Source organism: Sus scrofa, chromosome 7, assembly GCF_054392235.1.
Source record: "Sus scrofa isolate SSC_HxYL_T2T_F1_AM1 chromosome 7, Sscrofa_HxYL_maternal_Yorkshire_Landrace_v2.0, whole genome shotgun sequence".
In the NCBI taxonomy this organism is placed as follows: domain Eukaryota; kingdom Metazoa; phylum Chordata; class Mammalia; order Artiodactyla; family Suidae; genus Sus; species Sus scrofa.
Window position 1 is genome coordinate 61,728,384 of NC_139389.1, and position 27,499 is coordinate 61,755,882.

At 44.7% G+C, this 27,499-nt stretch overlaps 1 protein-coding gene across 13 annotated transcripts in view; it reads left to right on the forward strand.

The window, feature by feature from the left end:
• Positions 1–4,305: 4,305 nt before the first annotated feature.
• Positions 4,306–27,499, forward strand: part of CRTC3 (CREB regulated transcription coactivator 3) — a 109,579-nt gene continuing 86,385 nt past the window's right edge. For all 13 annotated transcript variants that reach the window (XR_014810399.1, XR_014810400.1, XR_014810401.1 and 10 more), the window contains exons 1-2: positions 4,306–4,596; positions 14,263–14,361. Coding sequence is in view for 4 of the 13 variants with exons in the window: in XM_021098911.2 (XP_020954570.1) it covers positions 4,465–4,596; positions 14,263–14,361 (231 nt within the window). In the remaining 9 variants the exon portion in view is untranslated. The remainder of the gene's footprint in view (positions 4,597–14,262; positions 14,362–27,499) is intronic.

A 27,499-nucleotide genomic window follows, 5' to 3' on the forward strand; every position in this document is an offset into this window, starting at 1 on the left:
TGGCCTTGCTCAGTGGGTCGGGGATCTGGCATTGCCATGAGCTGTGGTGTACGCCGCAGACACAGCCTGGATCCCTCGTTGCTGTGGCTGTGGTGTAGGCTGGCAGCTACAGCTCCAATTTGACCCCTATCCTGGGAATCTCCATAGGCTGAGAATGTGGCCCTAAAAATCAAAGAAAGAAGGAAAGAAAGAAGGAAGGAAGGAAGGAAAGAAGGAAGGAAGGAAAGAAAGAAAGGTTGATTCAGAAATCAGGAAGAGCATTTAGAAATTAAAAACACAATCACAGAAATAAAAGTTCACCACAAGGGTTGAGACTGAGCGACAAAGTCAAGAAACTTTATCAGGAAATAGAATGACAACAAAAGACAAAGAAATAGAAAACAGGAGAGAAAAGATGAGAAAGTTAGAAGAGCAATCTAGGGGATCCATGAACTGACCAACAAAATTTTCAGAAAGAACAAAGGAAGTAAAGAGAAGAAAACTCTCAAAAAGATAAAGACAATTTTCCAGAACTGAAGGTTATGAGAGTCCAGTTTCCACAAACATACCCAACGCCAGCACAGTCAACAAGCACAAAAGCCCTACACCGAGGCACATCATCATAAAATATTGGAACACTAAGCCTTCAGAGAAAGGGGAGGGGGGTTGAAACGAAAATAAATAAACAGTAACAGCCCTCAAAAAACCAGGTCACCTACAAAGGAAAGGGAAACAGAATGTGAGTGGCCTTCCCAACAGCAACACTGTAAGTGAGGAAACAGTGAAGCAACACATTCAAAGAACTAAATGAAAAGGATTTCCGATGAAGATGACTATTCTTAGCCAAAAGTCCCAACAAGTCTGGGGTGGGGGGGGGGGGGAGTTAAAACACCTGCATATGTACAGTCTCAAAAATATGATATTTTATGTATTCTTTCTTTCCCAGGAAACTATCAGAGAATGTCTTGCACTAATATGAAGGTGTACACAAGAGGCCAACTTGGGATGCAGGCAGCAGACGTCAGAAGATAGGAGATGTCAGAAGAAAGGAGAATGGAACCCTTGGGATGATGGGAGGAGAGCCAGCAGCTAGCAGGGCAGCAGGCCTGGAGAGCCAAGAACAGGCAGTCCAGGATGGGGCAAGAGGGCAGAGTGCTCCAGGAGAGAGGTCTTCCCGCTCACCCCAAACTGACCATTCATAGGTTCAATAATGACTTTCACAGTTCAGGGAACTTTATTTTTTAAGGCCACACCTGTGGCATATGAAGGTTCCCGGGCTAGGGGTTGAATCGCAGCCTGCCGGCCTACACCACAGCCACAGCAACGCCAGATCTCAGCCACATCTTCGACCTACACCGTAGCTCAAGGCAACGCTGGATCCTTAACCCACTGAGCAAGGCCAGGGATTGAACCTGTGTCCTCATGGATACTAGTCGGATTTGTTTCCACTGAGCCACAGATGGGAACTTCCTAGAAAAAAGACTCTTAGGGGCACCAGAAGAGGGGAGGGACAAGGCTAAAAATCCAAATTTTATAAAATCAGAAAAGCATTTTTAATGAGTTGAGAGGAATCTAAGCAAATAAAAGATGAACTCAGAAAAATTCTGTAAAAACAGAACTATAGTTGGCTGTGTAAACATTTAATGATGACTTACCGAAAATTATATAACTACATTGAACGTGAGCAGGGACAATCATATTTTTTTGTTGGGGACACAAAAGAGCCAAAGTATCCTTTCCTATAACAGAAAATGAATTGTTAACATCTAAAATTGAAAAATAGGAGTTCCCATCATGACTCAGTGGTTAATGAATCCGACTGGGAACCATGAGGTTGTGGGTTTGATCCCTGGCCTTGCTCAGTGGGTTGAGAATCTGGCATTGCCGTGAGCTGTGGTATAGGTTGCAGATGCAGCTCGGATCAGGTGTGGCTGTGGCTCTAGTGCAGGCCAGTGGCTATGGCTCCGACTAGACCCCTAGCCTGGAAACCACCATATGCCTGGGTGTGGCCCTAAAAAGACCGAAAAAAAAAAAAAAGAAAAGAAAAGAAAAAAAGAAAAAGAATCACAAAACATTAGGAAAAACTTATTTACAGTGGGAATTAGGACTTATTTTAAAAGTATAGGCCTTGTAAAACTATTGTTAAACAAGGCATATGTATTTATTTGATCGAAAAATTAAATTGAAAATGATCAGATCAACCATAGTAAGAATACAAGTAGGATGTATTCTTCCAAATTAGGGGAAATATGGAAATAAAAAACAGTCATTCCATGTAACAGAATGTGGATACTACAGTTACAAGTACATTTCCTAAATGTTACTGCATCTAGGACTCTGTATCCAATTTGGCACTTCAAATCAAAGGTTCTCTTATTTGATAGGGAAGGTGGCAGTGAAGCTGAGTCTGTGTATGTGCTGTTTCTATTGGTGGGGACTGTGGTGGAGGTTTTCTGGCAGTGGTTCTTAGCACATGGTTCATAAGGGGCAAGTGTAGCGACAGCTCTCTAATTCAGCAAGTGGCTTCCAAATTTTAGAAGAGGCGGTGGCTCTTTTGCTGGATTGGTTTTGCAGCATGGCTGTCAAGGTCATTCCTGAACTGTTCAACCCAGAGTCAGCTTCCTTGGCCCTCCAAACAAGTCCTTAAAGCCATTTTATACTCTATAATAAATCCATTTGTACTTAAACTATCTAGAATGAATTCTGTTCTCTGAAACAGAACCAAATGTAACAGGAAAGCAGAAAATAAAAAAAAGATGCAGAAAAAGCATGTGTAAATCATAGCAAATAGTTCCCGTTGTGGAGCTGCAGAAACGAATCCGACTAGTAACCAGAAGGTTGCCGGTTTGATCCCTGGGCTTGATCAGTGGGTTGAGGATCTTGAGTTGTTGTGAGCTGTGGTGTAGGTTGAAAACACAGCTCGGATCCCACGTTGCTGTGGCTGTGGTGTAGGTCGGCAGCTATAGCTCTGATTCCACCCCTAGCTTGGAGACTTCCATGTGCCTCCGGTGGGCCTCTAAAAAGAAAAAAAAAAAAAAATCATACCAAATAAAATAGAAGAATTAAATCCAATTATAATTAATACAACAAGCTAACCTAGAGATTAGCTGATAAAGATATGCTCTCATATTACATTTTCTAAGAAAATCTGAGACATGAAAAACAGGTAAAATCCTACACAGTAGTTAAATGAATCAACACAAACGAATCTTTAAAACAATGGTAAATGAAAAAAGTTGCAAAAGATAATTCAGCATGATGTCATTTTTGTAAAGTTTAACCCCCATATTTGGTATCTGCAGTTTGTGGATCCATACATTATATGCAATAAAAGTGTAAAAACATGAATGTGAATGATATGCACCAAATTGAGCCCAGCGACAATCTCACAATCTCTACGGAGGAAGGAGAAATAATAAGGGCGGGGTTTTAATTCTGAAGAATTTTATACTTTAATGAATACCAAGTGAATGAAGCAAAATGTTTTGATATATTTAATCTTGATAGCGGAGGGCGTGGGTGTTGTTAATATCATTTTCTGCACTCTTCGGTGTGTCCCTAATGTTTCCTAACTTACAAAAAGCAGACACACTCTCAGAGCTGTCTGCACATCAGGAGAGGGAGGAGAACCCTTGAGGCTGACCGGCTGGGTATCCACGGGGAGTTGACACCTGGCCGGAGCTGGAGTTTGCAGAAGCCACGGAAACTGAAAATGCCATCCCCGCCTGGGGGTGAGGGGTGAAGAGGGTGCCCCCGGGCGGGGATGGCATCTCCAGTTCACGCAACTCGGGGAGATGGTCTTAAAAACCGAGATGCAGATTTAGTAACTTTTTCTCGGGTGGGCCTGAGGAGACTGTCAGCGACACACATCGAGGGAGGAAGCGGGCTGGGAGGCGGAGGACGGAGGACAGACATTAGGCCCCACGGTGTGGGAACTGAGGGAGAAACTGCTCAAGCGTAGGTCGCCCGGTTTTCACGCCCTGAAGGAAATCATCATAACGGGGGGGGGGGGGGAACGGGTGAGAAGGGTGTTAAAACTCTGTTCTAAAATTGCACTATAAATGCAAAGGCCGGGATGTCCCCACCCCGGAGCGTTTCAGTAAAATGGTACCCGAGCTGCTCCCTCACGTCGGATCCGTTTTGCTCGGCGGTCTGGGCTTTCCGCTGTGTCTGCGCAGCGGGTTGCGAGCGCAGCTCAGGACGCCGGGGAAAGCCCTCCCGCTGCGGGCGCGGGGCCGGGCAGCGGGCGCGGGGCCGGGCGGCGGGCGGGCCGCGCCGAGGGCGGGGCGGGGCCGGGCGCGCGGGGGCGGACCTCGGCGCGCTCCCGGCCGCTCGCTGGCGGTGGGGCCGCGGCGGCTCCTCTGCCGGGTCGCGCCGGAGGACGGGCTTCGGGCGGCGGCCCGGGCGGCCTGTGGACTGACCGGTGGGCCGAGGTGCAGGCCCCGCACCCGCCGTCTCCCCTCTTACCGGCCGCGGGCCCGCGCCATGGCTGCTTCGCCCGGCTCGGGCAGCGCCAACCCGCGGAAGTTCAGCGAGAAGATTGCGCTGCACACGCAGCGGCAGGCCGAGGAGACGCGGGCCTTCGAGCAGCTCATGACCGACCTCACCCTGTCGCGGGTGAGGGCCCGGGCCGGCGCGGGCGGGGGCGGCCACGGCCGCGGGCGGGCCCCGCGCGGCGGGTGAGAGGTCGCGGGGCCCAGGCGATGGCGGGGCCCGGCGGGGGCCGCGCCCGGGGAGCGGAGCCCAGGAGCGTGGCCGGCGCAGCCGCGGCCTCCGCGCTTCTCCGCCTTCCGACACCCGCTAGCCGTTCGCGATCGGCGTGGAGGTGGGAGGGTTGCGGGGCCGAGTGCGCGGGGAGATGGGAAGGGGCCGAGCCGGGGAGGGCGGGCCGCCGAGTGAAGGCGGCCTGAGGGGGAGGGTGCCCGGGAGCCCCGAGAGGAAATCACAAACAGCTCGGAGGCGGGCAGTGCGGCTTCTCACTGCTCCGAACATCCACCGGCCTCGAGCCCTTCTGGCTGCTCGGCGTGGAGGGCCCGAGGGTCCCACCCACTCCTTCGGGAAAGCTCCGCTCGCCAGGAGATCCAGGGCCCGCCCCGGGCTGCTCTGGGGTCTGTCTGGGTCCCGAGAGGTGACTCCGGGTCGAGTGTGGGGCTTTGCTACTCTCAACTCCTTGGAGGTGCTTTATCGGTCCGGTTTACTGAATTCAGCTCCCATATTTCATGACAACTGGCAAGGTGCACAACGTTGTTGCCGACTGAGGAGGGTCTCAGAGGAGTGAGTAAAGCGCCAGCCGGGACAAACACCCGGCGAGGTTAGGTAACTGTGGAGTGAGGCAGTGGAGGATGGAGAGCCTGCAGGAGTGTCGGCGTAGGGCTGTAGGGAAGGAGGGTCAGCGTGATCCTGAATGCTGACCTTGAAGGACCATCAGCAGGATGGGGGAGGTTATGTAGAGGCGGGGGCGGGGCGGGAGCAGCCTGAAGGAGGGCTGAGAGCAGAGTGGCAAACTGGTGGTCCCTGGCTCGCTGCGCTGCAGACGCGTTACTTTTGGGCCAGAAGAGTTTGGGAGGACTTCATGGATCTGTTGCCAGAATTGGGAGGTTTTCGTAGAAATCAAAACTGGAGGTTTTAATGTAAAAATCGAAATTTCTTTCTATTTTAAACAGTTATATACATTTCAAGTCGGGAGACCTAATTTCCCATATGACAGCCATTGGCTGGAGCTTGGTGGCGGCTGCCCCCGCAAATGGAGTGCTCATTCTCTAGCTGGCCACAGTTCGCACCAGGCCCTGTCGTGACTCCCTCATCCCCAGTGCTGAGGCTAGGTGTCACTTGCCATTTATCATTTTTAAAAAAGTTTTATTGTTGTATAGTTGACTTACAGTGTTGTGTTAGTTTCAGGTGTACGGTGGAGGGAATCAGTTATCATCTCTGATATCTGAAGAGTGAATCAGTTATCATATACACATATCCATTCTTTTTCAGATTCTTTTCCTGTGGTTATTACAGAGTACTGAGTAGATTTGCCTGTTCTATAAGTAGGTCCTTGTTACTTATCTATTTTATATATAGTAGTGTGTATATGTTGGTCCTAACCTCCTAATTTATCCCTACCCCCCCCATCATTTCCCCTTTGGTAACCTTAAGTTTGGTTTCGAAATCTTTGAGCCTGTTTCTGTTTCGTATTATTTTTTTTTAGATTCCATATAGTAGTGATCTCAGATAATATTTGTCTTTATCTGACTGACTTCACTTAGTATGATAATCTCTAGGTCCATCTATGTGGCTGCAAATATTTTGTTCTTTTTCATGGCCGGGTAATATTCCATTGTATCATATTTTTTTGATGGTGTTTCCTTTTAGTGAAGTTAAGGGGAAAGTGAAGTATTCCTTATGCCTACATTTCTATCATGAGAAAAAAAATACATAGGTAAAAAAGACTGAGGACTTATAAAGAAATTTTTTTTCTCATGCTCCAGCTGGCTTTACTCATTTATTACCTGCCTGGTATCCACAGGCATTTGCATTTGTGACCTTGGTTAGATTCAGGGATGAGCATGACAAGCTCAGAGCACATTGATGAGAATGAGTGAAAGTTGAGGATTTAATGCAACTTTGTGCGTTAAGTATGTGAAGTGTACATATAGAAATACATGAATGCTACATGTCCATATATCTAGAGTTGATCTAATTTCTCATCTAGTTCAAGAATCCCCTTTAAAGCGTCCTGAACAGATGAGGCCATGAGTAATGTACAGATTTTTAAAGGCAGAACATTTCCACAGATCCTGTGTTCATTGAAATGAGTTGATTATGTTACTCAAATATGTTCAGTCATAAATTTGTATATAAGGTCCTTTGCTTATAGCTGTGATACAACCGTAAACTAAAACACAGGTACCAAATAAACCAAAGTTACAAGTGCAATAAATTCAAATGGACAGTAATTTAATGTGCTAAGTGCCATTTTGCTGAGCCGAATTGAGGCTCTTAGTGTGAATCTAGTGCTAAACCCTATAGCTCAGTTCTCTTGAGCTTAGCAAGCCTTATCAACTGTGCCCCCATGGTAACCCGATTGGACCACCACTTTTCACTATTCTAATTACTATAAAATTCTGATGTCATTCTGGCCCTCACCTTGTACAGGGCATTATTTACATGTTAATTCTGCCTGTGTTCTTTTTTCCTCTACCAATTGCAAGTAAAATAATAAGTGCTACTTGTCTACCCTGTGTTCATAAACACAAAGGCTAATAATAAGTAAATTTTCCCAGTGGTGTAAGTTCATTTAAAATTACAAGGGTAATTTTCATAATGAAATCACAAAACTGAAAGACTTCTCACAGAGAACTCAGGTCCCCAAGCATGTGTCTGTGAACCTCCAGGGTCCAAAGATTCCCAGATGGGGAAGAATCCATCTAGTTCATTCTTGGTAACCAGATGGAAGATAGGACTGACTTTCCACTACCAGCCCATGGCAGACAAGCTTATGGATGGGACAGACATCACCATCAATCTAGGTACTCTTTCCTTTCTGAATCTCTGTTGGGCTTCAAGTCTTTCTCTGCATACTCAGAGCCAGTCCTTGAGATGTAGAGTTAAATCCTCTGTGCTTAGTAGGTGGGATAGGCTAGATCATGCAGAATTCTTCACTCTAGCTTTAGGGGCTCAGCCTTATCACAAAGCAGTGGAAAATTTTTGAGAAGAGAATGTCAGGAGGATTACTTCGGTGGTGGTACCTGGGATGATAAGGAGAGGGAAGAAAGTGGAGGCAGATATGCCTGAAAAGAGTCTGTTCCTTTGTTCATTCATTAATTTGTTGGTACTTGAGTGCCCAGTGGGGGATGTGCGTGTGTGTCGGAGTGGGGGAGGGTAAGAGTGGGGATGGGCGGGGGGAGGTGAAGATAAGTTGCTTTCAGAGATCTTATTCATTTGTTTAGCAAATACTTTTTGACTCTCTAGTGTGAGCTGGAGGTTAGGATGGACACTGGGACGCTCATAGATTTCAGGGTTTAATGGGGAAGACATTCATTTGACAAGTAAGGATATATTTTGATGAATATTTCAAAAGGGGACACAGATGGAGCTCAGGAGCATAAGGTGGGGAGTCCTCACCTCTCCTGATGGCCCAAAGGATCAGAGAGAGTGAGGAAGGCTTTTGAGGGTATATGCTTTTGTGTGGAGGGAGGGAGAATGTTTTAGGCACAGGGAACCAAGGTTCACCAAGGGCCTCAGGTAAGTTGACTGTAGAGACAGGATTTAGGACTTGATCCTAAGAACAATGAAAGGTCGTTGAAGGGGTTGAACTGGGGGAGATTTGCATTTTAAAAGAATGCACTGAGGGTTTGGGATGGAATTGCTATAAAATTTGGTTGTGATGATTGTAGTACCACTATAAATGTAATAAAATTCTTTGAGTTAAAAAAAAAAAATAAAAGAATGCCTCCAGCTCCACAAAGTAGGATAGATCGGAGAAGGAGGTAGCAGAGAAATTGTTTGGAGTCTAGGAGCTGTGATGATAGCATTGACAAGGGTGGTAGCACAGGGAGGCAGAGAGGTGAACAGATTTGAGGTGGAGAGGACCAGACTTGGTGAATGGATGAGGGACGTGAGAGAGAGGGAGGACTGCGGGATGATCCTGGTGCTCCAGTAGCAGAGGGAGCACTGGCAGGAGCAAGGTGGAACAGGCTCAGTGTCAGGAGGTGCTGCGTTCAAGGTGTCTGCGGAGCAGGCAGATAGTTGTGTATGTGTGGTCCTGGAGCTCAGGAGGGAAGACAAGGCTAGTGATGTACATATGGGAGTCTTTGGTGTATAACAGCAGGAGTGGATTCGGCTGCCTAGGAAGAATCTCTAGAACCCATCTTACACGTTGGTCACCCAAATTCTAATTTAGCCCTCTGGTATTTTTTTTTTTTTTTTGAGGGGAGGGGCCAGTTTTTTAAAATTAGGGCCAACAATGTCTATTGATATTTTTACCTTAAAATCTGGACTCTGGCTTCTTTTGAAAAAATGGGATCATCTCGGAGTTCCCATGGTGGCACAGAGGAAGTGAATCTGACTAGGAACCATGAGATTGTGGGTTCGATCCCTGGCCTCGCTCAGTGGGTTAAGGATCTGGCGTTGCTGTGAGCTGTGGTGTAGGCTGGCAGCTACAGCTCCAATTCGACCCCTAGCCTGGGAACCTCCATATGCCGCAGGAGCGGCCCTAAAAAGACAAAAGGAAAAGAAAAAAGAAAAATGAGATCATCTAACAACACTTACCCTACATTCCTGCATGACAGTGATTGCCTGAAGTGGAGTAGTGGCTGCCTCCCCTTCAGTTTGTCACCGGCCCCATCACTCCCATGGTTTTCTCATAGTGATTCTAGCCCCTTTCACTCACTCACCTTCCTGATGTCACGCTGGTCGGCATTTGAATTGGAACCCCTGCTATAGAATGAAGTGCAAAAAGGGTCTAGGAGGAGCCCCAGGAGCTCCATTATTTACAGGGGAGGTAGAGGAGAAGGAGCCAGCAAAGAAGACTGAAGAGCAACCAGAGAGGCAGGAGAAAAGCCAGGAGGATTGTGGGTAAGAGGAAGGAATGTGGACCCGCTGAGCCCAGTGCAGCTGCCTCGGTCCGAGGTGATAAGGATGCATCCTTTGGTCTAGTCCTGTCTTGGTGACAGCCACTGCATCCACGGGGTGCTGGGTGGATGGGGTTGTGAGGCTTGGAGGACTTGCATGGAGGAAATTGGGACAGGGTGGGGCACTTGTTGAAGAAGTTTGGCTTTGAAGGAGAACTTGCAGTGTGGAGAAACTACAGGATAAATAGCACATCAGTCCGAAGTGTTAATTTCGCCTGACCCTTTGGGAAAAACCATGGCTTTTATATTAAACAATAGATACTTTACGGAGTAGTGAGGCCTCTGAGAGAGGACTAGAGAGATTAGATTTAGGCTAAATTATCTCTTTGCCAGGCACTGTGCTGATCATCTTACATTCGTTATCTCATGTAGTCTCACAATAACCCTATGGAATGTGTATCTAGAATGTTCCTTGCTTTGCAGAAGAGCAAACTGAGACTTGAAATGTACCTGGCTGGTTGCGTGACTGGTCAGTGGCAGAGCTGGGGTTTGAGCATGGTTGTCACACACAAGGTCTATATGCTCGGCTACTTTTTTCTTCCATAGGGGTATCTAATTGTACCAGCAGCATTTGTTGAAAACCCTTTTCTGTCCCCATTAAATTGCTATGGCACTTTTGTAAAAAATCAATTGGCCATATGGATATGGGTCTATTTTTCTTCCCCCTCTTTGGTAATTTTATGGGTCTATTTTTGGATCTTTTTGTTGTTCTGTTGGTCTGTACATCTCTCTTTTTTTAATTTTTAAAATGATTTTTATTTTTTTCCATTATAGTTGGTTTACAGAACCAACTCTCTTTTTAAGATCTCTCTTTTTTTTTTTTTTAAGATCGATCCATGGACTATGATAGCTTTATACTAAGTCTTGAAATGATGTACCTTAAAGCTTCCATCTGTGCTTTTTAAAAAATGTTTTGGGTACTGTAGGTCATCCACATATCCATAAATTTTAGAATTGTTTTGTCATTTTCTGTGAAAAGGTCTGCTAGGCTTTTGCTTGGGATTATAAGACTTTTTCAACAAGGAATTAGACTTAAGTCTCATTTTATATAGACATTGAAGGAAATTCCACCATGGTGTGTGACTATAGGCCACAGGTGCTAACTCAAGGTACCAGGTGAGGCAGGTGAGGAACATGAGTGGAGAGGCCTGGAATGAGATGATAAAAGGGTAGCTGATCTCAGGCCAGAGTGAAGGAATGACAGGATACAGGAGGGACTTGGGCAAATAGGAGAACCCAAACCTTGTCTAAGGGGGCTGCCACTTCTTAGCTCCATGCATGGTTGCCATGCAAGAATATGTGTTCAGTGTTTCAATCAAGGGAAATGGAAATGCAGCTTTTTATGCATTCTTGAAAATTTAAGATTTAAAACACTGGATGGGTCAGTATCATGTGGCTCAAACAGGACTCTCTGGGCTAAACGTGGCCTATGGCTTACCAGTCTGTGACGTCCGCCTTGGGCTAGTCATTCTTTGGCCCTCGTTCTCCTCATCAACTAGTATCCATGAGGACGCAGGTTTGACCCCTGGCCTTGCTCAGTGGGTTAAGGATCCAGCATTGCTGTGGCTGTGGTGTAAGCTGCCAGCTCAGCTCCAATTCGACCCCTAGCCTGGGAACCTCCATATGCCGCAGGTGTGGCTTTTCAACATTAAAAAAAAAAAAAAAAGTGTCAGAATTACTCAAGGGTTTAGGAGGTGGTTGAGGATATCAACAATAATAATATTTTGAGAGGCTGTCCATCAGACTTTTACATGTTACACACCCCGCTGTCCTGTCTGTTCTCTGTGTTAATCCTCATGTCACCTTTGTGAAGTTGCTGAATAATTTGCCGAAGCTCTTGGGAGCCCCAGGTTACAAAATCAGGTCTCCCATTCCAAATCCAATGCTCTTTTTACTGTAGCGCAACAGTCCTTGAAGATTCTAGAAACGGGCACTTTGGTGGGGACAGCAGGGATGGGAGAACACGAGAGAGCCTCGGGCTGAGTTGAAGGCAGGTCTCTAGCTAGATTTAGAACTTATCTTGGTTGAAGTGTCAAGGCTTTTGGGTCAGAGTTCAAGCCTCTCTGAGACTTCCCTGAAGGTAGGAACTTTGGCACACATTCATTCTTACTAAGCCAGTGCCTGGCACAGTACTTGTCACCAGTTACAAGTTTTTATGTAAGTGAATAAGTGGATGGATTGATGGAAGAATCAAAGGCTTTAGATCAGGGGTGGCGGGGTGGGGCTGAGAATTTTGTCCGGAGAATTTTAAGAACAGGGAGCAAAATGCTTCTGAGTGAGAATGCTAAGGTCAAAGGCTGAGACTTGATGCTTCTAACTTAACTGATGGATGAGGAAAGCTCACCAGGGCCTCCTTCTCCTGTTTGACTCTCAGATCTGGATTTTGATTAATAGATTATAACTGTTTCCCAGGGCAATATGTTTGAGAAATCACATACCGTGGGTATGAGGAAGCTGCCAAAGGGTTTTTTTATGCCTTAAAAATCTTCCAAACAGGTACAAGTTCTTATCTTGGGGGATGTGTATTGGAAATACGGAATGATAGGATGTCTGGACTTCTCTCAGCGGGGTGCTACGGGTAGGGGAGGAGGTAAAGATGAGTCAAGACTGGACATAATTCATCATTGTTGGAGCTGGAAGACGAGGAGGTGGGGTCTCACTGTACTCATCTCTATTTTGTATGTATTGGAAAAAGCTCATAGTAAATGTAAAAACAAAGCAAAATAGGAGAGCTTCCTAGGCTCAGCGATGGTTTTGGTTCCCCAAACTTCACTTCTCTTGGAGCTTTGAATCGTATGATCATTGAGGGAGGGAGAAGTGGGACAAAGGAATGTGGCAGAAACAAGAATGTAGGTTTTGAGCCTGTCATCGCTGGGCCTCCTCCAGCTGTGTGGCCTTGGGCACATCTCTGAACTTCCCCAAGTCTGGGTCTCCAGGTTTGTAAAAGCAGAGTCACGTGGTCTCCCTTAGTGGTTGTTAAGAAGGGTAGAGATAAAGTGGGCGGAGCTTCTGAGGGCAGCTTCTGGCTCATCTTAGGGGCTGGTATCTAATAGTTTCTATTATTATCAGACGGAGACGGAGAGTAATGAAAGGGGAAGAAGCTGCGATAGGGTTCCCACCTAGCTTTTCTTCCCTACATGAATTACAAGTGCCAAGGGTTATATAACCACAGAAGTAATTTATTATTTCAGAAACAGAACTCTTAAAGACCAAATTGGACCACTTTCGGGTTTACAAGAACTGTAAGCAGTTTACTGCCTTTTGAAAAATGAAGCAAGTAAGAACTTACAGAAGAAAAGCATATTAAAACAGCAGGGTACCATTTTATACCTGTCAAATCGGCCTTCTTCTTTACCCCAATTAGGAATAACATCCCCTGTTACTGAGTTTTTGGTGAAACTGTTTTCTCATATATTCATTGGTATACCCTTTGGGAAAACATTTTGGCAGTGTGTCTTGAGAGCCATCAAAAGGCCCAAACCCAGAGACTTAGTAATCACTCTTTGGAATGTCTTCTAAGGAGGTAATTCAGAAGAAAAAAGTTAGGTAGCCATTGAAAGTGATTGTGTAATATCATAGAAAAAAGTTATGCTGTAAGCATGCAGGATTATACCTATATTCTGTCCACCACACTGCAGTTCTTCCGCATAAGTGTTAACTGAGACCGGAAAAGGGAGCACAGGCAATGTGTTACAGTCATGGACAGTGGCTTGGTCTTTTTTAAGAAATTCTTTTATTGGAGTTCCCGTCGTGGCGCAGTGGTTAACGAATCCGACTAGGAACCATGAGGTTTGCGGGTTCGGTCCCTGCCCTTGCTCAGTGGGTTAAGGATCCGGCATTGCCGTGAGCTGTGGTGTAGGTTGCAGACGCCGCTCGGATCCAGCGTTGCTGTGGCTCTGGCGTAGGCCGGTGGCTACGGCTCCGATTAGACCCCTAGCCTGGGAATCTCCATATGCCGCGGGAGTGGCTTAAGAAATAGCAAAAAGACAAAAAAAAAAAAAAGAAATTCTTTTATTGCTGGAGTTCCCATCCTGGCTGCCCGATGGGTCCATGAAGATGTGTGTTCGATCCCTGGCCTCGCTGAGTGGGTAAAGGATCCAGCGTTGCCGTGATCTGTGGTGTAGGTTGCAGACAGCATTGCTGTGTTGCTGTGACTGTGGTGTAAGCTGGCAGCTGTAGCTCCAATTCCACCCCTAGCCTGGGAACTTCCATATGCCACTGGTGCAGCCCTAAAAGGCCAAAAAAAAAAAAAAGAAAAAAGAAATTATTTTGTTGATTTTATTGCTGTTAAAGATTGTGTCTGCACGCCTACCCACACACACAGACACACACGTACACGTACGTACGTGCGCACACAGACAGACAGACAGACACACACACACACACAGACAGACACACATTCAAAGACCTCCCTGTCATGGCCGGGATATTTAGAACATGTGTAAATTCTTTCCAGAAATGCACTAATAAAAAACCCAGGAAGCACTGGAAACATGAAGATTTTTTTTTGTTTTTTGTTTATTTCTGAAGGTTTTAAGAAGAGAAGAAATCGAAACCAAGACTTTCACTCTTGAGCCATTTTACTGCGGAACACCATACTTTGATGCTTCTTTCAGATCTTTGCCGTCATCTCTCATCAGCTTTGAAATCTCTCTCTCCCCAGGTTCAATTTCAGAAGCTTCAACAACTACGCCTTACACAGTACCACGGAGGGTCCTTACCCAACGTGAGCCAGCTGCGGAGCAGTGCCCCTGACTTTCAGGTACCTGTGAAACTTAACTTTCTTCAAGCTGAGTGGAGTGTAAAAAGATAGGCCACACATTTCCCTTGGAAAGATGAAGATAAACTGGGCTTAGATATAATTCAGTCCTCTTTGGAGAAGTCCATTGTTCTTTTTCCTAGTTGCTGCATGGTAAGACAATGTTATTGCACAGTTGGTCTAAGGCAGCGCTGTCTAATGAAAATATAATGTGTGCCATGTCTGTAATTTATACTTTTCTAGCAGCCACATTAAAGGAAAAGAAAGCCATGTCATTAATTTTAATATTAAATAATTACTTGACCCAATATATTCAAGATACTATTATTTCAACATATAATCAGTATAAAAACATCGATGAGATCACATTTTTTTTGCATCTTCTTTGATTGAAATCAGATGTGTATTTTACACTTAAAGCACATCTTAATTTGTACCAGTTATGTTTCACTACCTTCATGTGGCTAGTTTGTATCGTATTGGACAGCACAGATCTGTATTGCATTTAGATTAGTGCAGTGTCACAGATGCTTCAGTCATTCATATTAGTGAAGAGTCTTGTTCAAAACAATGTGGAATTAGTGATTCAGACAATGGTGTTTGATACCGTTGTAAAGATCTAAATGAGATTTACACATCCTAGTCTCTGAAAAATTAGGCGTCTGACATTCTGATTACATAGTTTAAGATTTGGGGTTAAATCTGAGATATAAACTTTAAGGTGAAGTGTATCTTTGTTCATTTGGATGCCTCTTCATTTTAAAACTACTCTCTCCTTTTTTTTTTTTTTTTTTTTTTTTTTGGTCTTTTTTTTTAGAGCCATGCCCTGGCATATGGAGGTTCCCAGGCTAGGGTTCAAATTGGAGCTGTAGCCGCTGGCCTACACTGTAGCCACAGCAACACCAGATCCAAGCTTAGTCTGTGACCTACACCACAGTTCACGGCAACACTGGATGCTCAACCCACCGAGCAAGGCCAGGGATCGAACCCGTGTCCTCATGGTTCCTAGTCAGATTCGTTTCTGCTGAGCCACCATGGGAACTCCACACTCTGGTCTTTCTTTGCTGTGAGATCAGGTTCATTTGTTTGATGATGTCCCATAAAAGAAAAGTATTCCTTAAATGGAAACTTCCATTTGAGAGTGCTGATAGGAACTCTTAAATATAATATGATTAGAAAAAGCACTATGTGAGTATGTTTGTACCTTATTACACTGGAATCTTGTCTTTAATATAATGAATTGGAATCCTATATTAGAAACTTCTCTTTATAGCTCAAACTCTCCTACATATTGGCCTCTGTCCAAATAAAGCAGATCTCTGTTTTATACTGGATTTCATCCTTCAGAAAATAGTACGTTGTCAAGGTATGCTGTGTTTGAGATGCTGATTTTGTGGTACTTTCCTTTAGAGGAATACGGAATTTGCTGTAGTAAATAGGATGCAGTGATAGTCCCTGGATTTCCTAGGATTCTTTCTTGGGGTGCTTTTAAAAGTTTGAAATAGTCACAGTCTTACAGAAAAGTTGAAAGTACAGTGAAAGTAATTTTTTTTTCTTTCCCTGTGCTGACCTGATGCCCTATCTAACCTCAAACACTTCACTATTAGTATTTCCTGCAAGCAAGGACATTGTTCTGCATGACCTAAACAGAGCCATCAAAATCAGGAAATTGACAGTGATGCGTTACCATTTGATCCTGAGACCCATTTAAGTTTCCCCAGATGTCCCATTACTGGCATCTGTAGAGCACATACATTGACTTTAGTCTCCTTCAGTCTAGAATAATTTTTCAGTCTTTTTTTTTTTTTTTTTTTTTTTTTTTTTTTTTTTTTTTTTTTTTGTTGTTGTTGTTGCTATCTCTTGGGCCGCTTCTGCGGCATATGGAGGTTCCCAGGCTAGGGGTTGAATCGGAGCTGTAGCCACTGGCCTACGCCAGAGCCACAGCAACGCAGGATCCGAGCCGCGTCTGCAACCTACACCACAGCTCACGGCAACGCCGGATCGTTAACCCACTGAGCAAGGGCAGGGACCGAACCCGCAACCTCATGGTTCCTAGTCGGATTCGTTAACCACTGCGCCACGACGGGAACTCCCAGTCTTTTATTTTTGACATTAAAAAATTATTTTTGACTTTCAGTTCCTTGCCACCTGTGAAGGTCACAGGGCAATTACTGTGTAGAATATCTGTCAGTTCAGATTTGTCTGCTGTTTTTTTTTTTTTTTCCCCCCCAGGATTAGATTCAGATTATGCGCCTTTGGCAGGAATAGCCAAAGTAGTACTGATATTGTATCCCATTAAGCAGGTGATTTTTCATTTTCCTGATTACCTTTTTTTTTTTTTTCTTTTTAGGGCCACACCTGCAGCATATCGAAGTTCCCAGGCTAGGGATTGAATTGGTGCTGTGGCTGCTGGCAATGCTGGATCCAAGCTGCATCTGCAACCTACACTGTAGCTTGTGGCAATGCCAGACCCTCAACCTACTGAGCAAGGTCAGGGATCCAACTCGCATCATCACGGACACTATGTCGATTTCTTAACCTGCTAAGCCACAATGGGAACTCTTCATGTTCACTTTTATCACTTAATTAAGGTAGTTTTTGTCAGTCTTCTCCACTCTAAAGCTACTCTTCTCCTTTGTTAATTATACATACTTTGTGAGGAGATACTTTATCCTGATTCTCCTCAACTTTCAATTTGTGCATGTCTTTATTTCTATGCATATGGTTTTATGATTTCTTATTTTATTCAGTGGGTTATGATCTATAACTAGTACTGTTATTTTGACCCTCACATTATCCTGATTCGGCCAGTAGGAACCCCCTCCCAGGATTTTTGTTAAACTGATAAAAAAAAGAGAATCCCAGAGGCATAGAATTTTTTTTTTGAGCAAACATTTTTGAGGAGTAATGTACATAAATTGCAATTGACCTTTTTTAGATTTATGGTTTTGGGTTGTGTAATTACCACCACAATCAAGATATAGAACAATTTTATCATCCTTAAGAAGTTTCCTTAATATTCTTTTGTAATCTCTTTCCACCTCCCTCTGGAACCACCGATCTGTAGTTTTGCCTTTTTCAGCGTGTCCTGTAAATGGATTCAAAAGTATGTTGATGGAGTTCCAATTGTGGCATAGTGGAAGCAATTTCGCCTAGGAACCATGAGGTTGTGGGTTTGATCACTGGCCTCGATCAGTGGGTTAAGGATCTGTCTGGTGTTGCTGTCAGCTGTGGTGTAGGTGACAGACTGAGGCTTGGATCCCATGTTGCTGTGGCTGTGGTGCAGGCTGGTGGCTGTAGCTCCAATTTGACCCCTAGCCTGGGAACCTCCATATGCTGCGGGTGTGGCCCTAAAAAGACAAAAGACCAAAAAAAAAAAAAAAAAAGGTATATAGTTGTTTGAGTTCTTCTTTCACTTAGCATATTGCATTTGAGACTCCTCCATGTTGTGGCCACAAACTGGGTGGCTTAAAACAAGTTTCTCTCCCACTTCTGAGGCTGGGAGTCTGAAGTCAAGGTGTCTCCGTGCTCTCTGGAGACTCTAGGGAAGAACTCTTCCTGGTTGCGTCCTTGCGTCGTGTTGGCTGCCACGGGCCCTGGCGTCCATTGGCTTGTAGCTGTCACTCCACTTTCTGCCTCCATTGCACGTGACCTCCTTTTCTGTTTGTCTATGTCTCTGTGTCCCAGTCTCCCCCTCCCTTCTCTTAGAAAGACACCAGCCATTGCATTTGGGGCCCACCGTACTCCAGTGTGACGTCATGTTAACTTGTTTACACCTGCAAAGATTCTCCTCAAATAAAGTCACATTCCCAGGTATTTGGTGTTGAGACTTGAGCACATATTTTGGGGAGAACATGATTCAGCCCATGACAGTGCAGTTATCAGTAGTTCATTCTTTTTATTCCCGAGAGGTCCTTGACTGGCAGTACTATAATTCATTTATCCCTTCATCACTTAATGGGCATTTAGATTGTTCCAATAAAGAGAATCACAGCCAGTTTCTGTGTAAACGCCTAGTGGGGGAACTGCCGGATCATACGGTAAGTATGTATTTCACTTTGTAAGAGACTGCCAGACTGTTTGACAATGTGGCCCTGCCATCTCATTTCCACCAGCAATGTGTAAGGGTTCCAGTGACTCTGCATTCTCTCCTTGGTATCTCAGTTGTTTTTTTTAATTGTGGTCACACACACACACACACACACACACACACACCATAAAATTTATCATCTTAACTATTTTTGAGTGTACAGTTCAGTAGTGTTAAGTATATCTACATTATTGTGCAACTCATCTCCTGAATTTTTTCATCTTATAAAACTGAAACTTCATACTCATTAAACAACAGCTTCCTATTCGCTCATTCCCCAGCCGCTGGCAACCACAGTCCACTTTCTGTCTCTATGAATTTGACTACGCTAGGTACCTTATGTAAGTGGAGTCACGCAATGCTTGTCTTTTTGTGACTGGCTGATTTCATCTAGCATGATGTCCTCAAGGCTCATCCATGTTGTAGCAGGTGACAGGCTTTCCTTCCTCTTTAAGGCTGAATAATACTTCATTGTATATATATGCCACATTTGTTTATCCATTCATCCATGGATGGACACTTGGGTTGCTTCCACAATTTGGCTGTTGTGAATAATGCTGTTATGAACATGGGTGAGATCCTGCCTTCAATTCTTTTTGATACATACCCAGGAGAGGAATTGCCGGATCCTATGGGAATTCTGTTTTTAATGTTTGAAGAACGCCCATGCTGTTTTCCACAATGGCTGTACCATTTTATATTCCTGCCAGCAGTATGCAAGTGTTCCAGTTTCTCCATGTTATTATTTTGTTTTATTTGTTTCATTGGTTCTGTTTGTTTGTTTTGTTTTGTTTGATAGAGTAGTCATCCCAATGGGTGTGAGGTGGTGATGTGTCAGTTTAAAGGCTGTGATCATGCTGGTACATGTTTAGTGGTATCCTGTGGCATTTTTTTGTTTTATGTCCTTTTGTCTTTTTAGGGCCATACCCTCGGCCATTCCCAGGCTAGGGGTCTAATTGGAACTGTAGCCGCAGGCCTACGCCACAGCCACAGCAACGCCAGATCCTTAACCCACTGAGCGAGGCCAGAGTTTGAACCCTCAACCTCATGGTTCCTAGTCGGATTCGAGAGCCACAACGGGAACTCCTTGGTATCCTGTGGCTTTAATTTGCATCTTCCTGATGACTAATGATGTTGAGCATCTTTTTAATGCTTATTTGCCACTCTTCTTTGGATAAGTATCTGTTTTTTTTTTTTTTTTTTTTTGTCTTTTTGCCTTTTCTAGGGCCGCTCCTGCGGCATATGGAGATTCCCAGGCTAGGGGTCTAATCGGAGCTGTAGCCGCCAGCCTACACCAGAGGCACAGCAACTCAGAATCCGAGCCTTGTCTGCAACCTATGCCACAGCTCACGGCAACGCCAGATCCTTAACCCACTGATCGAGGCCAGGGATCAAACCTGTAACCTCATGGTTCCTGGTTGGATTTGTTAACCACTGCTCCACAACGGGAACTCCTGGATAAGTATCTGTTTAAATCTTCTGCCCAGTTTTTAAATTGAGTGTTTATTTTCTAATTATTGAATTGTAAGAGTTCTTGATTTTTTTTTTTTCTTAGGGTCACACCTGTAGCATATGTAGGTTCCCAGGCTAGGGGTCGAATCAGAGCCGAAGCCACCAGCCAGCACCACAGTCGCAGCAACTTGGGATCCGAATCTTGTCTGCAACCTATACCACAGCCCACGGAAAAGCCAGATCCTTAACCCACTGAGCGAGGCCAGGGCTCGAACCCACATCCTCATGGATGCTAGTCGGGTTCGTTAACTGCTGAGCCACGGCGATGAGAACTCCTCTTGATGTGTTTTGGATATCTGCATCAGATATGTATTTTGCAAATGTTTTATCCTAGTCTGTGGCTTATATTTTCATTTTCTTTTTTGTTGTTGTTGTTGTTGTTGTTGTTGTTGTTTTTGTTGCTATTTCTTGGGCCGCTCCCACGGCATATGGAGGTTCCCAGGCTAGGGGTCAAATCAGAGCTGTAGCCACTGGCCTACGCCAGAGCCACAGCAACGCGGGATCCGAGCCGCGTCTGCAGCCTACACCACAGCTCACGGCAATGCCGGATCGTCAACCCACTGAGCAAGGGCAGGGACCGAACCCGCAACCTCATGATTCCTAGTCGGATTCGTTAACCACTGCGCCACGACGGGAACTCCTATATTTTCATTTTCTTAAAGAGCAGGAGTTTTACATTTTGATGAGGTCCAATTTACCAATTATGTTCTTTTGTGATTTGTGCCTTTTATGTTTTGTGTCTAAGAAGTCTTTGCTTAACTCAAGGTCACAAAGTTTTTTCCTATGTGTTCATTTAGAAGTTTTATAGTTTTAGCTTTTACAGTTAGGTGCAATTTTTATTTATTTATTTATTTATATTTATTTATTGTCTTTTTGCCTTTTCTAGGGCTGCTCCCACAGCATATGGAGATTCCCAGGCTAGGGGTCAAATTGGAGCTGCAGCTGCCAGCCAATACCACAGCCACAGCAACGCAGGATCTGAGCTGAGTCTGCGACCTACACCACAGCTCACGGCAACACTGGATCCTTAACCCACTGAGCAAGGCCAGGGATCGAACCCGCCACCTCGTGGTTTCCAGTCGGATTCGTTAACTGCTGTGCCACGACGGGGACTCTACTTGTGTGTAATTTCAAGTTAACTTTTTTATGTGATGCAAAGTATGGGTTGGAGGACCACTCTTTTTGCATATGGATGTTGAATTGTTCTAGTGCCATTTATTGAGAAGATTTTCTTTTCCCTATTGCCTTAGCACTTTTTTTTTTTTTAAAAGCGTTTACAGGTATGTTTTATTTTATTTCATTTGCTTCTTAGGGCCACACCTGCAGCATGTGGAAGTTCCCAGGCTAGGGGTCAAATTGGAGCTGCAGCCGCCGGCCTACACCACAGCCACAGCAATGCGGGATCTGAGCGGAGTCTGTGACCTACACTACAACTCACAGCAACACAGGATCCTTAACCCACTGAGGGAGGCCAGGGATCAAACCTGCATCCTCATGGATCCTAGTTGGGTTCATTAACTGCTGAGCCACAAAGGGAACTCCACTTTGGCACCTTTGACCACATATGTGTGGGTCTGTTTCTGAACTCAGTTCTTCTGCTCCGTCGATCTCTGTGCCTGTCATTTTGCTGTGTCACATTGTCTCAACTGCTCTATCTTTATATGGAGGCTTGGAATCAGGTAGCAAGTGTCCTTCACCTTTGTGCTTTTTCAAAGTTGATTTGCTTATTTTAGTTTCTTTGTTTATCTGTAGAATTTTAGACTCAGCTTGTTGATTTGTACAGAAAACCCTGCTGGGATTTTATTTTATTTTATTTTTTTGTCTTTTTGCCTTTTGAGGGCTGCTCCCGAGGCATATGGAGGTTCCCAGGCTAGGGGTCAAGTGGGAGCTGTAGCCACCAGCCTACACCAGAGCCACAACAATGTGGGATCCAAGCCACGTCTGGAACCTACCCCCAGCTCACTCAATGCCAGATCCTTAACCCACTGAGCAAGGCCAGGAATTGAACCCGCAACCTCATGGTTCCTAGTCGAATTCGTTCACCACTGAGCCACAATGGGAACTCCCCTGCTGGGATTTTAAATGGGGTTGCACTGAATCTGTAATCAGGTTGGGAAAAATCTGACATCTTAATACTGAGTTTTCTAATCCGTGAACATGGTACAGAAGCAGAAATTTTGATTCAAGTTAAGTTGCTTATAATTACTTATTTAAACACAATCTGCTTCTTTTAGGTCATTTTAGAGTTTACAAAATATTTTCACATCTATTATTCTACTCGATCTTTCATATGTTAGTAGCATAACACTGTGTTAATATTGAGTAAAGACCAATTTTCTATTCCAGTGGAGGATCTAAAAGCACATTCTTTTCCTCTAACCCATTGGGCCCTTATTCAGAGAACACAAACTTATCAGATGAGTAAACCAAAGGAAGCTTTTCAGGCTGCCTTCTCATAATCCTTAGCAAGAGGCAGGCCATCAGTCAGAGGCAGCTAGGGATACAGCCCTCCTCTCTCTAGGCAGGACCAGGCACATGAACACTGAAGGCAGAGAGAGGAAGTGGGCATTATCTGCTTCTCTGAGGGCTCGGACTGTCTCTTCTGGTTCTTCCGTTCTTGAGCCTATTCGGGCCTGCAAAACTGCAAGAGCACCTGCTGGCTGTGCAGCCTGATTGGCAGGCAGCTACAGAGAGAGGGACAGAGGGCGTGTCTTTGTACACCTCTGTCTGGGTCCGGCTTCAGCCTCTCATTGTAGAACCCACCCTCCTTTCCAATGCTAGCTGTAAAAACTAATCGCACTTTTTACTTTTCTGACTACCAACAAAAGCGATTTAACAAAAGTGTGCCATCTTGTTTATAACTGAAGTTTTACAAGTTCTCACTAATTTAGGGAGCAATCTAGTGGCCAAAGGAAGAAAGCCCTGTTGCAAGGCAGTAAAGACCTGGATGACCAGATCCAGAATGGTGATTTTTCTGAGACCCCTGGCCAATACAAGTGGGTATAATGAGGCCTAGAGTAGGCATAGCAAGTCTGTAAGAGAAACAAAACTTAAAGATTTTGAGTCTTTGACTCCGAGTTCAATGTTAATGGCTTTCCTTTGCTGCATTTCCTTTAAATTTTTTTATAAGATTCTTTTAAAAATGATTGGCTAAAGATATATCTGTTCAATTCAAACAAATGAAAAACATAAGTAGGAATATTAACCTCAAAATATTACTACTAAAAATAGCTAACATTTTGTGAGTGTGTCCTGTGTGCCGGACACTGCATTAAGCTCACTATATAGTTACTTAATTTTCGCAAAAACCCATTGGGATTGGATATGTATTTGGTAGTTGTCAGAGCCATTATTTACACAGCAACAAATTGCAAAAAGCAAAAACGAGTAAAATGATGGGAATTCCTGTTGTGGTGCAGTGGAAACGAATCCAACTAGGAACCATGAGGTCTTGGGTTTGATCTGTGGCCTCCCTCAGTGGGTTAAGGATCCGGTGTTGCCATGAGCTGTGGTGTAGGTTGCAGACATGGCTCGGATCTGGCATGGCTGTGGCTGTGGTGTAGGCTGGCAGCTGTAGCTCCAATTTGACCCCTAGCCTGGGAACCTCCATATGCTGTGGGTGCAGCCCTGAAAAGACAAAAAAAAAAAAAAAAAAAAAGAAAGAAAGAAAAATGAAAATTAAAAAAAAAAAGGTACCATCATGATGATTGCAAGCACCATCGCTCTCTGCAGTCCCAGTGCACCTCTCAGAGCTCTTCCAGGCCCTGGTCCTCCCCAGTGCGGGCCGTGAGGGCCTCACCAGGGAGAAGGGGCAGCAGAAGCAGGTTCGGACAGAGGGTGGAGATCTGTGCACTCAGCACACAGCTCAGGGCCCCCTCCGAGCTTTAAGGAGCTGAATTCCAAGAAGATGAGAAGCTAGTATAGTGAGACAAGAGAACCTGCTTCTCCCTGAATATCCGGAAGCTAATGCAGCTTATGTAGGGCCGGATGGTGAGGTGACAGGGCACCTCTTCCTGATGGAAGAGCTGAGCTTCCCTGACGCTCCCTGGACAGCCTGGTGTTAAAGGACCCCAGGCCCTTCAGTTCCCCCTCCCACTGAGCCTCCTCCGACCACCTGCAGAATTCTCCTACCCGCATCTCTCCATCACAATAATAAAAGTCACGTATTAGAGTTGTTGTGAGCATCTAATGAATGCAGGATAAATGCAGAAGCGCTTTGGAAACTGTAAAGTGCTAAGCACCCATCAGTTATCAACACAAACAGTGCTCAGGAACAAATTTTAAAGTAGGAAGTTGGTATTTATCATTTTCTACTTTTTTTTTCTCCCTGTGCTCTTCTCCTTTCCATCCCGCCACAATGTGTGCTGTCTGGTATGGTCGTCACTAGCCATATTTAAATCTTTAAGATGAAATGAAATCGGAGTCCCCTCTCTGGCACTCTAGGTTAAGAATCCAACTGTAGCGGTTCAGATCCCTGCAAAGGTGCAGGTTCCATCCCCCAGCCCAGCGCAGTGGGTTAAGGGGTCTGGCACTGCCGCAGAAGAGGCTTGGATGCAGTCTGTGGCCCAGGAACTTCTATATGTCATGGGTGTGGCCATAAAAAGGAAAAAAAAAAGGATGAAATGAAATGAAAGTTTCAGTTTCTCTGTCATACAAGCCGCAGTTCAAGTGCTCTGGAGCCCTGTGTGGCTACTCGAGCATTCGGCACTCTCACACAGCGCCCAAGTCCCCATTTCAGCACTGGCTTAAGCCTTCACCTGCCCCTAAAGTCCTCTCCCTCCTTTCCTTCATCAGCTAGTCAGATTTCTTTTTTTTTTTTTTTTTGTCTTTTTTTGCTATTTCTTTGGGCCGCTCCCGTGGCATATGGAGGTTCCCAGGCTAGGGGTCTATTGGAGTTGTAGCCCGGGGCCTACGCCAGAGCCACAGCAACGCCAGATCCGAGCTGCATCTGCAACCTACACCACAGCCCACGGCAACGCCAGATCATTAACCCACTGAGCAAGGGCAGGGACCGAACCCGCAACCTCATGGTTCCTAGTCGGATTCGTTAACAACTGTGCCACTACGGGAACTCCAGATTTCTTTTTTCTTTCTTTCTTTTTTTTTTTTTTTTTTTTTTGTCTTGTTTTTTTAGGGTTGCACCTGAGGCTCATGGAAGTTCCCAGGCTAGGGCTCTAATCGGAGCTACAGCTGCCAGCATATACCCCAGCCACAGCAATGCCAGGTCCAAGCCGAGCCTTCGACCCACACCACAGCTCATGGCAACGCTGGATCCTTAACCCGCTGATCGAGGCCAAGGATCAAACCCGCAACCTCATGGTTCCTAGTTGGATTCGTTTCTGCTGTGCCACGATGGGAACTCCAGCTAGTCAGATTTCTGTGTCTTGGCTAAAGCACTTGTTTGGATTACAAGAAAAGTGTTCTGATTAAATTTCACTAAAAAATTATAGGATCGTCCTAGAGGTTATCTTACTAAGTAAGTCAGAACAAGCCAAATACCGTATGATATCAGTCATCCATGGAATCTAAAGTATGACACACATGAATTTATTTACAGGGCAGAAACAGACTCACAGGCATAGAAAACCAATTTTTGGTTACCAGAGGGGAAAAGAGGTGGGAAAGGGGTAAATTAGGAGTTTGGGATTACAACTACTGTATATCACATAGATAAACAACAAGGTCCCACTGGATAGCACAGGGAACTAGAGTCAATATTCTATAAGCAACCATAAAGGAAAAGAATATATATGTGTATATGTTTAGCTCAGTCACTTTACTGTTCCCCTGAAACTAGTACAGCAGTACCAGCCAACTATACCTCAATTTAAAAAATAAATAAATAAAAAATTTCAACCTCCACTTCCCTACTCTGAGGCACCTGCATTTCAAACGAGGATGCCTGCAAAATCAAATCTCCACTTGGCAGAATTCCCCACAATAAATGGTGGAAGTTAACCTGGAAGACTGTGTAGTTTTCTAAATCTCATCCAGAAGCCCAAGGTCACTGCCATGTCTCATTATATCTAATAGTATTTGGCAGTGACCTTGGGCTTCTGGATGAGATTTAGAAAACTACACTTACAAATTATTTTAGCATGCATTATTTCTAGGAAAGATTCTCACTGATTGCTAATATCTATCTTATGATACATCCTAGTTTCTTTTTCAGAGAGTGATATTTTTCTGACTTTGTCCCTAAACTGGGTTGAGGAGTTTGTACCTCCAAAACTAGGTGCACTTTGCAACTGTTATTTTTTTTATTTTTATTTTTTTACTATCAATCTCTGTGTTTAATTTGCTTCCTGGTTTGCCTTTGATTTTGACTTCCAGTGGGATGTTCTTCTCTTCTGCCTTAGGAAATAGAAGCACAGAAAGTTAGGGACTTACTTAATAGCTTTGGAATGTGCCTCTGTCCCAGAATAGGAACTGTGACCAAGAATATGGTTGTCATATTTTTAATACAGATTTGAGTAGTACTTTTCCCCCTTCCTTTGTATCTAACCATACATGTTGAATAGAAAACTTATATAGAGCGAAAGAGAAAAGTAGACAACTCATGAATCTCTAGTCGTTGGGAATTATACAAGGGGCAAGGTAACACTGGCCCTACACACTGAATTAGGAGCATCTGCATCCCTGAGAACTTGAACAAGAGACCTGGCACGTTGACCCTTTCATTCTGCCTTTCAGGCACTCCCAATTGTTCATACGATGGTGGGTCAGGACTAGCATGGAGACTCCAAATAATGCTTTCAAGACTGAAGTGCATTTCATTCATTTAAATTTTGTATATGCCAAAAAAGTGGAAAGAGACGAGAACTTGTCCTGAGAAGTCCATCCATAGGATAAAACCAGTGGTCTGTTTGAAAAGAAATACTGAGAGGACTGCAGTGTACATTTTGCTCTCAAAGAAGAGCTTTAGCTCAGTACAGAGGCTGCATAGTATGATGGCCAAAAGGTCAGACTCTGCATCACATCTGGCCTCTGCCACCTTTCAGCTGGGTGACCTGGGACAAATCATTTAGTATCTGAGCCTCAGTTTCCCCACCTGTAAAGTGAGGATGGTAGTAATGCTGATATCAGGGTTTTGTCACGAGAGAATGAATGAGTTCATATATATATATATATGAAACACTTGCCTGGCACGTTAGAGGTCTCTCCTCTTGTCATCAGTGCCCCCCACCCCACCGCTACCACCACTGTAATAACTGCTAGCACCACCTCTGTTGCCGCCTCTAGCCACTACTGCCTCCTGGGCTTTGGCATCAGCCTGAGTTGAGTTCTAGCTCTGCTACCATTTAACTCCTCGTCTGCATTTGTCAAATAGGAGTGTTAATAGTGTCCTTCCCAGGGTCCTGGTGAAGATGACACCGGGATGATGTGTGTGGGGGGCTCTGTGCCCACACCTGGAGCCATCAGCAGCTTGTTGCTGTGGCATCGTTACTGCTGCAGCTCTCAGCCAAGGTGTCACCCACCACAGAGTGCCGGGCTCCGTGGTGCATTGCGTCACAAGTAATTTGTTCTTATTAATAAGCT